General features: G+C 51.0%; 1 protein-coding gene across 1 annotated transcript in view; it reads right to left on the reverse strand.

Moving 5' to 3' along the window:
* Nucleotides 1-5,263, reverse strand: part of FCGBP (Fc fragment of IgG binding protein) — a 40,888-nt gene extending 35,625 nt beyond the window's left edge. The window contains exons 1-3 of the mRNA XM_032390634.1: nucleotides 5,209-5,263; nucleotides 2,266-3,489; nucleotides 145-491 (exon numbers count right to left, since the gene is read on the reverse strand). Of these exons, the coding sequence (XP_032246525.1) occupies nucleotides 145-491; nucleotides 2,266-3,489; nucleotides 5,209-5,263 (1,626 nt within the window). The remainder of the gene's footprint in view (nucleotides 1-144; nucleotides 492-2,265; nucleotides 3,490-5,208) is intronic.
* Between the last annotated feature and the right edge of the window lie 7,155 nt (nucleotides 5,264-12,418).

Here is a 12,418-nt window from a genome sequence, read left to right on the forward strand (position 1 = left end):
CCCTCCCCAGCCCCCACTGCCCCCTCCTCCGTACCCCCCACCCCACAGCCGAGGGCTTGGGTTTGGGGCCCAACACCCAGGCTTTGCCTCCTCCTTCTGACTGGAGGCTCATAGGTATTAAACCTGAACCCTTTGGACACTTACCCGAGCAAAGCCAACTTCCCCTCGGACCAGAGATACTGTGTGGCTGTAGGCGCGCACGTTGACCAAGCCCACGTAGGAGACCCGGCGGCTGCCCCGGTGCTCATTCTTGGCCTCCACGGCGAAAGCCGGCAGGGTCTGGTCGTTGCTGCTCAGCTCCGCCATCAAGTAAAGGCACGTGCCCATCATGTCATAGCGCCGGCCGTCGAAGGTTGTGTAATGGGGGTCACCTTGGGCGCGGCAAGTGGCCACGGGGACCGCCACGCACTTGGCCTCCTGATCCACCACCTGGCATTTCTGCTGCGGACCGCACTGCAGGTCTTCGCAAGAGGGTTTCTGGGACAGCACGGCTGGGGAGGGGAGGAAGGGGGTGGCAACGAAGAAAGAGTCAGGGGTATCCTCACAGGTGGGAATCCTGGAGCTCTCCTGCTGTGCAGAGTTGGGGCAGTGGGCTCACAACTACCCGTTGGAGAAGTGGGGAAACTGAGGTCTGGAGGCCCCCCGGGGAGATGGCTGCCCAGGCATGACCCAACAACCCCAGGTATTCTAATTCCCTAGTTTGACAAGGCTCAGCCCAGAAGAACTGAAAGGTAGTGAAGAAGGATGGGCAGGGATCATCATGGAAATGTTGATTTGTGGTTTTTCTCTCCCCGTGTCCCCCTTCCTGTGCATTCCCACTCGGGTCAGAAGGCTAAGGAATCTTTTTTAAGGACAGAAAATGGAAGTCCCTGCCTTCCTGGATCAGGCTGCCTAGGTTACAATCCTGGCTCTGCTGGTCGGGCGGCACTGGAGAAGTAATTTTAAACTCTCTATGCCTCAGTTTCCCCATTTGCAACAAGGGGGTGACAACAGTACATTCTTCACAGGGATATTTGGGGAGGAGGGCATTGCCAGGCTTAAAGAAGCTAAAATATAAGTAGGGTTTGGCCCAGGTGGTGAGTGTTACCTGTTATAATGAATCACCTACCCCTCTCCTATTTGACTGTTCAAGCCCAAAGTGGCTCTTTGAAAGTGGGTGGCTTGCATGCCTGTGGTTGGAGGGGGCATTTTTTGCCAGTGCTGGGAACTCTAATGTCTAGGGTCCTAGCTTGAAGCAGGAGGTCCACATAGGAAGAAATAGCCCTTCCTCCCCTGCCTCCCAGTGTTCAAAAGTTCTTGCTTTCTGTCTGCTCATAATAACTTGCCAGGTACCCCCTGAGAGCTTTACAAATGTTAACTCATTACTCCCTCACTCCAATCCTGTGAAGGGGTACAGCTATTAACCCTATTTTACAGATGGGGAAACTGAGGCCCACAGGCGAGGTCACATGCCCAAGGTCACACAAGCAGAGGTGGGATTTGAACCTGGGAAGTCTGGCTTTAGCATCTGTGTCCTCAGACACCACACTGCACTGCCTGGGGACAGTTCCTCAAATGCTCTGAGCCTAAGGTTACACGTAGGGCCAGGTCCTAGGGATTAACTATGTTAACACACACAGGACATCCAGAATGGTCTCTGGTATATTGAGAGAGAACTCCCCCCGCCCCACGGTAGCCATTATTATTTATCATACTTTTAGACCTCCTGCGTTGGGGTGTAAACGTTCCTATAGAAGGTGGGGGATTGGTAGTTAATCACTGGTATAGTTGCTAAAATAGCAACATATTAAAAATAAATAAATAAAAGATCAAAATACTTCCAGACTGTTTGATAAGAAGCTGCTGACCTGAGCCCACTCCTCCCCACAAAGATCCTTCCCTCTAGGCACCTTGGCTCTTTCCTAGGACCCTATCCCTAACCCCCATCCCCCTGCAAAAAGCAACTGACAAAGGGCTGAGGCCAGACACCTGTCAGACACCGTGGGGGCTTACATATAGGACCCTGCTGCCGTGCTCTGGCGGGCACCGCTTCTGACTGGTGGGGACCTTGGATCGCACTGGTGGCTAAATATTTAGTGGTTCCTTGAGGGGCTTGGGTAGGGAGGAGCTGGGAAGCCTTAGGGAAGGGGAGGATGGCAGAGAGGATGGAGGTGAGGTGGGGACAGCCCCAGGGGAGCAGGTGGGTGGGGAAAAAGGAGAGGGTGAGAGAGCCAGCCAAGGGGTCACGGGTTGGACAGGGTCGGGGGGTCATTTCCCATCACTCACTTCGGCCGCAGGCACCTGCTGTCCCATAGCTTATGGCCTGGAGCAGCCCGAAGGTGAGCAGCCCGAAGTTAGTAGTGGCCTCAATCATGTGGATCTTGTCACTGGGGCCAAGGTCCACCTCGGCATAGGAGAACTCACTGCCGGGCACAGCTGTCCAGGAGAGCTTGGCCCCCATCCTCTGCCCTTCCATGGTCAGCTCGTTAACCGCCTTTGTCTGTGTTATTACGAGAGCCACACCCTCAGTGCCTGGCACGCTCTTCACCACATAGGCCGGGCAGTAGGCTGCCACATCTGGGACCAAGGCCAGGTGGGGGTCATAGGTTATTTGGTCCCTTGTGGCACCTGTGCCAAACTGCAGGACCTGGATGCCCACGTCTGCAGACAGGTAGAGCGGCCGGGACGGCCGGGTCTCAAACTCTACCACGTCGCCCGCCTGGAGTCCTTGGGAGCCAGTGGTGCCCCCCTGATTGTAGCTCAGCTTCGTGGTCTGGCTGGCCACGACATAGACCAGGTCGTAGAGGGCCTGGGAGGACAGAGAGGGCACCACGTAGCGGGTGCCCCAGGCGGACGTGGGGAGCAGCTGCTCCACCACGTGGTTGCAGTTTGTGTGTTTCTGGGCACAGCTGTGGCCGGAGAACACAGCCACCGGGCCATTGGCTGTGATCCTCGACCCCGAGAGCTCAGCTGTGCTCTGTACCTGGGCCACCTGGTAGGGCTGCAGAGTCAAGGTCACGACACTGCCCGCTGGGTAGAATTTGCCCTGGAATGTCGCAGACCCCTTCAGCTGCATAGTGACCGAGGCCCCCGCCGCCCCCGCCACCACGGCGAACTCCTTGACATTCTTGGACGAGGTGCTGGGAGGTGTGAGCACAAAGTACTCAGAGCCCAGAACCCGGATAGGCCACAGCCGCGTCAGCTCTGCTGTGTCGGGCTTGGTGTTTACGGCTTGCGCGGAGATCTCGCGGTCAGAGTGGACCATCACTGCGTGCTGGAAGACCTTACTGCCGACCATCTCAGCCTTGGAACTAATGTTGACCATGACTGACTGCCCCGGGTTCACTGTGACATTCTGCCTGGTGCCATCTGCGTGGCAGTGAATGGAGACCGAGGCAGGGCGGTCCGACAGACTGGAGAGAAGGAGTTGGAGAGAGGCCCGGTGGTAGTTAGGCAGGTAGTTCTGCAGGAAGGCCGCAAGGAAGTCCACGGAGGTCCCCTGGGTCAACCCTGGGGGTTGGGGGGAGAGAACGCAGTTGCGGGTCTGCTCACCCAGTCCTCTCTAGCTGAGAAGGAAGGCTTTGCATTGCGCCTAGATATCACATTGAAATATCAACTCGAGCTTTTTCTCCCCTCGCTTTCCCTTCTTATTCGCCTACCAGCCTTTCTGGCTTTTGTTCTCTAAAAACCTGAACAGGGGGCGCCTGGGAGGCTCAGTCTGTTAAGCGTCTGCTCTCGGCATGGGTCATGATCTCAGGGTCATGGGATCAAGCCCCACATCAGGCTCCCTGCTCAGTGGGGAGTCTGCTTCTCCCTCTCCCTCTCCTCTGTGCACTCTGTCTCTCTAAATAAATAAATAAGTAAGTAAATAAATAAAATTAAAATAAAATAAAATAAAAGCCTGAACACTTTGGACCTGATGGGCCAGGCAAGTAATGCAAATGTGGGAAACCATCTGGGTGGCCAGTGTGCAAACCAGAGATTCATACGCCAAGGAAAGCGGGTAGGGTTAGCCTATTATTATGATGATTTATGGGCTCTTCCCGCCCCTTTTTTTATGCCAGATCTTACCATTTTTCAGGAGAAACTGGCTATTTGAATTTCCATGTGAAATCTCCAACCCCAAATTGTTTTAAGTGCTATGGGCCTCAAACTGGCTGGATTCAGGTGCCGGTTTATGACTTCTGTCTTAATAAAACATGGGGGGGTGTAAAGGGGGTTAAGGGAAGAAGGAGATTATGGCAATGTGGACAATATGTCTCATAGAAAGAGGGAGGAGTGGGTGCTTTTCAACACCCCCAACTAGGAATAGATTCTCCAGGGCTGGGAAGAGAGGGAGGGAGAAGGGAAGGGGGGAGGGGAAGAGGGAGGGAGAGGGAGGGGGAGGAGGGAGAGAGAGGGAGTTGGAGAAAGAGAGAGGGCAGGGGAGGACATCTACAAGGTCTTGGAGAGAGTATGTGGTTATAGAAGGACTTTCTGCTGAATTAGGGGAGCCTTGAAAGATGTCCCAGTGTCCCCTGGGGCCAGGGGATCGGGGATAATAAAGGCTTCAAAAGTGACCTAAGCATGGGGCGCCTGGGTGGCTCAGTTGGTTAAGCGACTGCCTTCAGCTCAGCTCATGATCCTGGAGTCCCTGGATCGAGTCCCGCATCGGGCTCCCTGCTCGGCGGGGAGTCTGCTTCTCCCTCTGACCCTCCCCCCTCTCATGTGCTTTCTCTCTCTCATTCTCTCTCAAATAAATAAATAAAATCTTTAAAAAAAAAAAAAAAAGTGACCTAAGCAGATGCTGACTGATGACTAGACGGCTCTGAGGCCCCATCCTTACCCGGTACTCTGACTTCACCTGAGACTCCAGTCCTGGGCATAACCCTGGGGAATCGGGCACCAAGCCCTCCAAGAATGACTTGAGTGAAATTTTCCATCACCTTAGCAGCAGGAGGCTCAGAGTCAGAACTTTAGTTGAGTTACAGAAAATTGAGAAAGCGGTACTTCTTGAAGACTTAAATTGGGGGACTGCGGATTTTATCTGCTTCTTTCTAGGAGAGAGAATGGGAGGATCCCACCACAGCTCTCTGCAGAACTTAAGGGGCCTCGATCCCACCTCAGCTAGGCTGGCGTGGCACTGGGAGATGGGGTTGTGGAGGGCATACAGATGGAGGGTGCTGACCGTGGCAGGCAGAGTCCCCCAGACGAGAACAAGGACATGGATGGGATCTCAGTCTGACTTACCACACAGGAGAGTTGCTCCTGTCCAGAGTGTCCACCAGCTCCACAGGGAACCCATGTCTGCAGAGGGGAAAGAGAGGGGATCATGGAAGGTTAGTCTGCCCCTCTGGCTGGGCACTATTCCAGGAAGGACGAGGGCCACCTGGGCACCAGGGAGGTGGGCTGGATCCAAGGGCCAGTGTGTGTGTGTGTATAAGGGGAGTTACATGTCCAGTGGGTCTTGTGGGGGGCAGGGAGGGCAGGACAGGGCAAAGATGGGGAGTTAGGTGTCCAGTGGGTCCAGTGGGGCTGGAGTGGGGAAGCCTGGAGCCAGGGGCTAGAGTAGGGGACCTGACGTCCCACTTCTACAGGGGACCCCAGCCTCTCTCACCTGCAGGTCCCTGGAGCTGCAGGGCTAGCCCCTGGGCCGGGCTATATAGTGGAGTTTCGTGGCTCCTCAGACCACACCCTGGGTCACCTGCCAAGAAGATGGAGCCAACTTCCTGGAGGAGGCTGGTGATCCCAGGGCCAGGTGGAATGGGGACCCTGAAAGCCTGGGAAGGGTGGAGGGCAAGCCTGGACACCTGGGTCCTTAGAGGGGTGTGAGAACAGCTGGTGGCTGTGGCCTGGAAGCCTGCTGGACACTTCAGAACTGAAAGGGTGGTGTCCCTGAGGGAAACAGCTGGGGAGCAGGGTGCTGGGAGCCTGGGTCCCCGGGGGTGGGGGAGTAGGGGCGGAACGTGGTGTTCAGTCTTGTTTGCTGGTTCGATGGTTGGATCTCTCCCTTTGCCTCCTGCCAGGAACAATAGCAAAGGACCCATATCCGGGTTCTGGCTGCTCCCTAGTCCCCACAAGTTGCTTCCTCCTGGTCCCCAGCCATCCACATCCTGTGTGCAGGCAGCACTGCGGTGTCTGGGGTGGGCAGGAATCTGAGCACCTGAACCTAGGTCAGTGGGACACAACACCTCCAGGACAGCAGGACCTCCTGAGAACCTTGTCTGCAAAACGTGAACATCAAAATTAGCCTCACTGGGGACTGTAGGTGGGAGGCAGGCTCTTCTGGTGGGGACCCCCGTGGAGAGCAGGGCGGGAATGGGGGGCTGGAGCTATGTGCGAAGAAGGATGGAGGCCCCTGGTTCCTGGTTCCACGCAGACACTGGGTTCTACTTCCTGGAGAATTATTTGTTTTCTGGGAGGTCTTTTTGCCCTGAGAAGGGACTGGCTGGGGGCACCTGGGTGGTTGTCGGTTAAGTGTCTGCCTTCGGCTCAGGTCATGATCTCAGGTCATGATCTCAGAGTCCTGCGATCGAGCCCCTCGTTGAGCTCCCTGCTCAGTGGGTAGTCTGCTTCTCCCTCTCCTTCTGCCCTCCTCCCCCTCCAGCTCATGCTCACTTTCTCTCTTTTCTCAAATAAATAAATAAAAATGAAAGAAAAGAAAAGAAAGAAAGAAATAATAAAGAAAGAGAAAGAAAGAAAGAAAGAGAAAGAAAGAAAGAAAGAAAAAGAAAAGAAAGAAAGAAAAGAAAAGAAAAAAGAAAAGAAGGGACTGGCTAAACAGGCTTTGGGGAACTCTATGCCTCCCATCACCCAGTATCTACCTGGGATGGGAACCTAGGTGTCACATGGGGAGCAGAGGAAGAGACTGCCGCAAGGTGGTGTGGCCTTTGGGGTCTGTTCCTACAGAGGAGCTGGCCTGACCCATGGCCTGGTCTCCTCGCACCCAGTGTTAGGACTCATTGTTTGCTGGGGAGTTTCCCCAGCAGCTGCAAAGCCGGGGCACCCTCTCGGACAACACCCCAGCAGCTGCTGCCCCCAGGACTCCCTCTCTTATCACCAAGGCCTGTGGGTGGCTGGGGTGGGTGGGGCTCTGGCATCCCCCACACAGGGCAGGTTCCCAGAGGGAGAGATAAAGACTCAGAGTTGAATGGGACCCAAAGTCAACCAGGAAAATGAAGTGAGCAAACAGGAGACTGGATGAAAGCCAGGGATGTCAAGAAACAGGTGGGGGGTGGGGGGGGGGGGTCACGGGAGTAGGAGCTTCGCGGGGAGCAGTGCTTGGCTCCCTGAGGAAACAAAGGACAGGGAGGAAGGACTGCCGGGATTCCTAGGAAGAAAGCAGCTTATCGCAGACCAAGGTGGCAAAGTCTTCTAAATCAGATACCCCGTTGTGGTCTGAGACAGAGAAATGAGGGGCGAGGGGCAGAGAATTAGGGTGAACCTCAGGGGTGATCGTGCCCCTCCAATCTCCTCTAAGCCTTGAGGTCTCCCCTTGGTTGACCCCAGAGAGAAGCCTTCGCCTCCTCAAAAATCCACTGTTGCCCTTTGCAGCCAGAGTCCCTAGAAATGCGGTGGTAGTGGGAAGTCTCACCATTTAATATGTTGGATTTGACACTGCTTAGGACCTTCCTCTCACTCCTTTCAGGGCCCAAGGGGTGTGTGTGTTTGTGTGTGTGTGTGGACACACCCTGTGGCCTACTCTATCACATCTATTCTCAGAATGCCCTTATATATTCTTGGAAATCCCACCGGAGAGAACCTGCGCACACACTTCCTTATGGTCAGAAAAACACGTCCATCCTGCCCCTCAAATCCTCACTCTAAGCCCAAACAGAGGTGTTTGTGAATCTGAGCCTTCTGACCTCTCCCTGCGGCAGGATCTGCAGGGGGCAGATCTGCACTCGTCATACACTTGAGACCCCTGGGACCCTTGGGCTTGTCTGGGCTTTACAGATCAAGGGCACAACTGGAGAGAATTTACTCTCTGCAGCTAAATGTAGATTTAAAAAAATATATTTTATTTATTTATTAGAGAGAGAGAGAAAGCACAAGCAGGGGGAGCAGCAAGCAGAGGGAGAGGGAGAGGCAGGCTCTCTGGTGAGCAGGGAGCCCGATGTGGGGCTCAATTCCAGCACCCGGGATCATGACCTGAGCCAACTGAGCCACCCAGGCACCCTGCTAAATGCAGATTTGCTGGCAATTTCTAATATCATTCCTTCATGCCTGGGTCCCACAAGGATTCCCGCCACCACCTTGGGGAACTCCTCCATCTCGCATAAGCTGTCACTAACCTCCCTTGATCTCATTCCTCCCCTCCTCAATACCCTTCCATGCTTCCCTGTCCCTGTGAAGGCAAGTCCACACTCTTGGCAGGATCATCTCCATGGTCTGCACCTGTCACTTGGCCACCACCTGTGCCATTCCTCCTCCTCAGAGCCCCCGCCTTGATATTCTGCTTGCTGACTCTGTGTCTGGAGTCCAGACCTCACTTTCTGCATGGCTTATTTCCCAAGAACCCAAGCTAAGGCTAGTCTGTTTTATTCCTCTTACACCACATTGACTACTTGTTCCCTTGCTTAAAGGAGATCCCCTCCGCTTTTCTCCACACTTGAAACTGAGAGTCTTACTGCATCCACAGTCCCGTGCCTCCCCACCAACCTCTCTTCCACCTGCCACAGTCCGACCTCCATGCTCACCAAAACTGTGTTTGCTGGGCCCTTATTTGCCACTTGGTTCTAGCTCCTTCTGTTACATTTGACACGAACTCTTTTTCCTTTTCTGTCTAATGCCGGGGCGCCTGGCTGGCTCAGTTGATGGAGAATGAGACTCTTGATCTCGGGCTTGTGGGTTCCAGTACCACATGAGGCATAAAGATTACTTAAAAATAAAATCTTTAGTGGGATGCCTAGGTGGCTTCTAATACCACAGATTATTTAGCTTGCTTTAAAATTTTACCTAAATGGAAGGACGCCTGGGTGGCTCAGTGGGCTAAGTGTCTGCCTTCGGCTCAGGTCATGATCCCAGGGTTCTGGTATAGAGTCCCACATCGGGACTTACTCAGCGGGGAGCCTGCTTCTCCCTCTGTTTGCCACTCCCCCTGCTTGTGCTCTCTCTCTCTCTCTCTGACGAGTAAATAAATAAAATTAAAAAAATAAAATCTTAAAAAAAATTTCTAATGCCTCTGTTTTCAGGATATCACTTTCTTCCGGATCTTGTTACTTGGTTTTTTTCTTACAATGATTCCTTTAACATTCTCAGAATGAGAACCTGGGTGGTTCTCAGATTCTTTCTCTAACTATATCTTTTCTCTAGGAGATCTTACCTGTGTCTACCCATGCTATCTAATAGAACTTTCTGTGATGATGAAAAGGTTCCATATCTGGCGCTGTCCAGTGTGGTAGGCAAGAGCTGCATGCGGCTACTGGGCTCTTGAAATGTGATTAATGCCAGGCAGGGACTGAATTTTTAATTTTTTTTTTTAAGTAGGCTCCACACCCAATGTGGGGCTTGAACTCACGACCCTGAGATCAAGCCCTGATCTGAGATCAAGAGTCAGACACTTAACTGACTTAGCCACCCAGGCACCCCAATTAATTTAATTTTAATCAATTTAAATTTTCATTTAAATGGCCACCTGCAATTTGTGTCTATATTGGACAGGACAAAGCTCTAGAGCTGTGGCTAACACAGGCCCCACTTCATCCAGCTACCTAGCTGCCTATCCATCTGTCACTCACCTACCCACCTATTTGTTCTCTTTTATACCCACTTTCCATTCCTATTGTCCCCTTATAGGCAACCATTCTAATGTGATTCATGGGAATAGTTTTTAATGTCTCAGTGGAAAAAAGTAGATGTATTAATAAGTTCCTGTTCTAAAACAAAAGGTCCATGGCTGAACTCTCAGTTTCCAAGGGGAATACTTTATTGATATTGTAAAAATCTAATAGAAACAGAAAAAAGGGAAATCTGTGTATAGGTGAGGACAATCATAAGCAGTAAAGGAGAATAAGACAGTTACATCAAATCAGGTACTTAGAACATCCAACCTCATTAGCTGGGGAAGCCCCGGGGAGACAGCCAGGCTGGACTCCCAGTGGAGAAGACTGGGTGGAGCATCTTCCTCTCAGGTGAGACCTTCCAACCGACCATCCCCATTAGGGCCGTATTTATAGGGCAAATGACAGGGTCTGAAGTTGAACATTTGTTCACCTACTTAAACATTCGTTCGCCTATGTGCTATGTGGAGTGAGCTGCCGTCTATGTTATCATGTCTTTACATATTCAAGGAGGCTGGGCTAGGTGTGTTTGCCTCCCCTCCCAGATCCCATTCTGGGGGGCCAGCCCAGCTGGAGCCAGAGGGGATACAAGGCACAATTTATAGCTCTCGGTGTCCAGGTCAGAGGGCCACTTCTGACCTGGAGGCCAGCTAATGTCAATGAATCAGGCTCCCAAGGTCACTTCTGCAGCACGAGTCTGTACATGCAGGTCAGGGTCGTGGGTTATGCAGGAAAAATCACGGAAACCTCCAGCCATACAATACAGTGCATGAATCATAAACATAGCCAGCTCACTGAGTTATCTCAAAATGAATACACCCTCATAACCTTCACCCAGGTCAAGAAAGAGAACACGCCTAGCATCCCAGAGACCCTCTTCATGCTTTTCCCTAACCACTATTCACTCCCTCCTTCCCACAGAGAGCCACTATTTTGGCTTCTAACACCACAGATTATTTAGCTTGCTTTAAAATTTTACCTAAATGGGGCGCCTGGGTGGCTCAGTCGTTAAGCGTCTGCCTTTGGCTCAGGTCATGATCCCAGGGTCCTGGGATCGAGCCCCACATCAGGCTCCCTGCTCCACAGGAAGCCTGCTTCTCCTTCTCCCACTCCCCCTATTTGTGTTCCCTCTCTCACTATGTCTCTCTCTGTCAAATAAATAAATAAAATCTTTTTAAAAAATTAAAAAAAAATAAAATTTTACCTAAATGGAAGGACGTCTGGGTGTCTCAGTGGGTTAAGCATCTGCCTTCGGCTCAGGTCATGATCCTGGGGTCCTGGGCTCGAGCCCCGCATCAGGCTTCTTGATCAGCGGGGAGCCTGCTTCTCCCTCACCCTCTGCCTGCCGCTCCCCTTGCTTGTACACTCTCTCTCTGTCATATAAATAAATAAAATATTTTTAAAAATAAAATTTTACCTAAATGGAATTATACGTCTGTGTTGCTTTGTGACTTGCTTCTTCCACCAGGTGTTATCCTTGTGCACCAAACCATAGTTCATTTTCATTGCCATATGGAACTCCCTTGTATAAAAATTACCACATACTTACCCATTCTACTGTTGATGGATATTTGGATTGTTTCCAGTTTGGGCCAACAGATCCTATCTTTCGGTGCGCATGTGCATCATTTCTGTTGGGGTATGCTGTGGGGTTTCTAAGGGTAGAATGGCTAGATCATTGGGCTCAGCTTTAGTAGATGTCACCAAATGCACTGCAGTTGCAACTCCCATTGTCATGACCATTCTGGTGGCTCCACAGCAATATTTGATCTTGTTAGACTCTGTAACAAAGTTGTGTTAGCCATGCTAGACGTGTAGTGGTATCAAGTTGTGATTTTATTTTGCATTTCCTCGAGATTTTTCTCTTGTCTTTCTGTTATTGATTTCTAGCTGATTCCATTATGGTCAGAGAACATACTCCTTATAATTTCAATTCTTTTCATTTTGTCATGGTTTGCGTTATTACCCAATGTATGTTTTCTTTTGGCAAATGTTCCATGTATCCTTGGAAAGAATGTGCACACTGCTATGTTGAGTGGGGTGTTCTATAAATGTCAATTAGATCCTGTTGATTGGTGGTGTTATTCAGTTCTTCTGAATATTCTCTCTAGTAGTTCTATGAATTGACAAGAGTAAGGTTTTGAATTCCCTAACTATACTTGCGTATTTGTCTATTTTGCTTTTCAGTTCTTCTTTTTTAAAGATTTTATTTGTTTGTTTGTTTGTTTATTGAGAGAGAGCACTCCAAGGTGGGGGGAGAGGGAGAATTTCAGGCAAACTGTGCTGAGCTCAGAGCCCCACGTGGGGCTCAATCTCACAACCCTGAAATCATGACCTGAGTGGAAATTAATAGTTGGCTGCTTAACTGACTGAGCCACCCAGGTGCCCCTCACCTTTCTGTTCTACCAGTTTTTGCTTTGTGTATTTTGAGTCTCTATTGTTTGGTGAGTATGCATTTAGGATTGCAATGTCTCTTTGTTAGAATGATCCTTTTATCATTATGTAATGTCCCTCCTTGTTCTTAGCAATTTTTCTTTGCTCTGAAGTCTACTTAATTTGATATTAATGTAGTAACTTTTGGCTTTTTAAAGTTAATATTTTCACAACATGTCTTTTCCTGTCCTTTTACCTTTATTCCACCAATATTGTTATATTTCAAGTGAGTTTTTTGGAGACAG

The sequence above is a fragment of the Phoca vitulina genome, unplaced genomic scaffold (assembly GCF_004348235.1).
Source record: "Phoca vitulina isolate PV1807 unplaced genomic scaffold, GSC_HSeal_1.0 scaffold58, whole genome shotgun sequence".
NCBI classification, from domain to species: domain Eukaryota; kingdom Metazoa; phylum Chordata; class Mammalia; order Carnivora; family Phocidae; genus Phoca; species Phoca vitulina.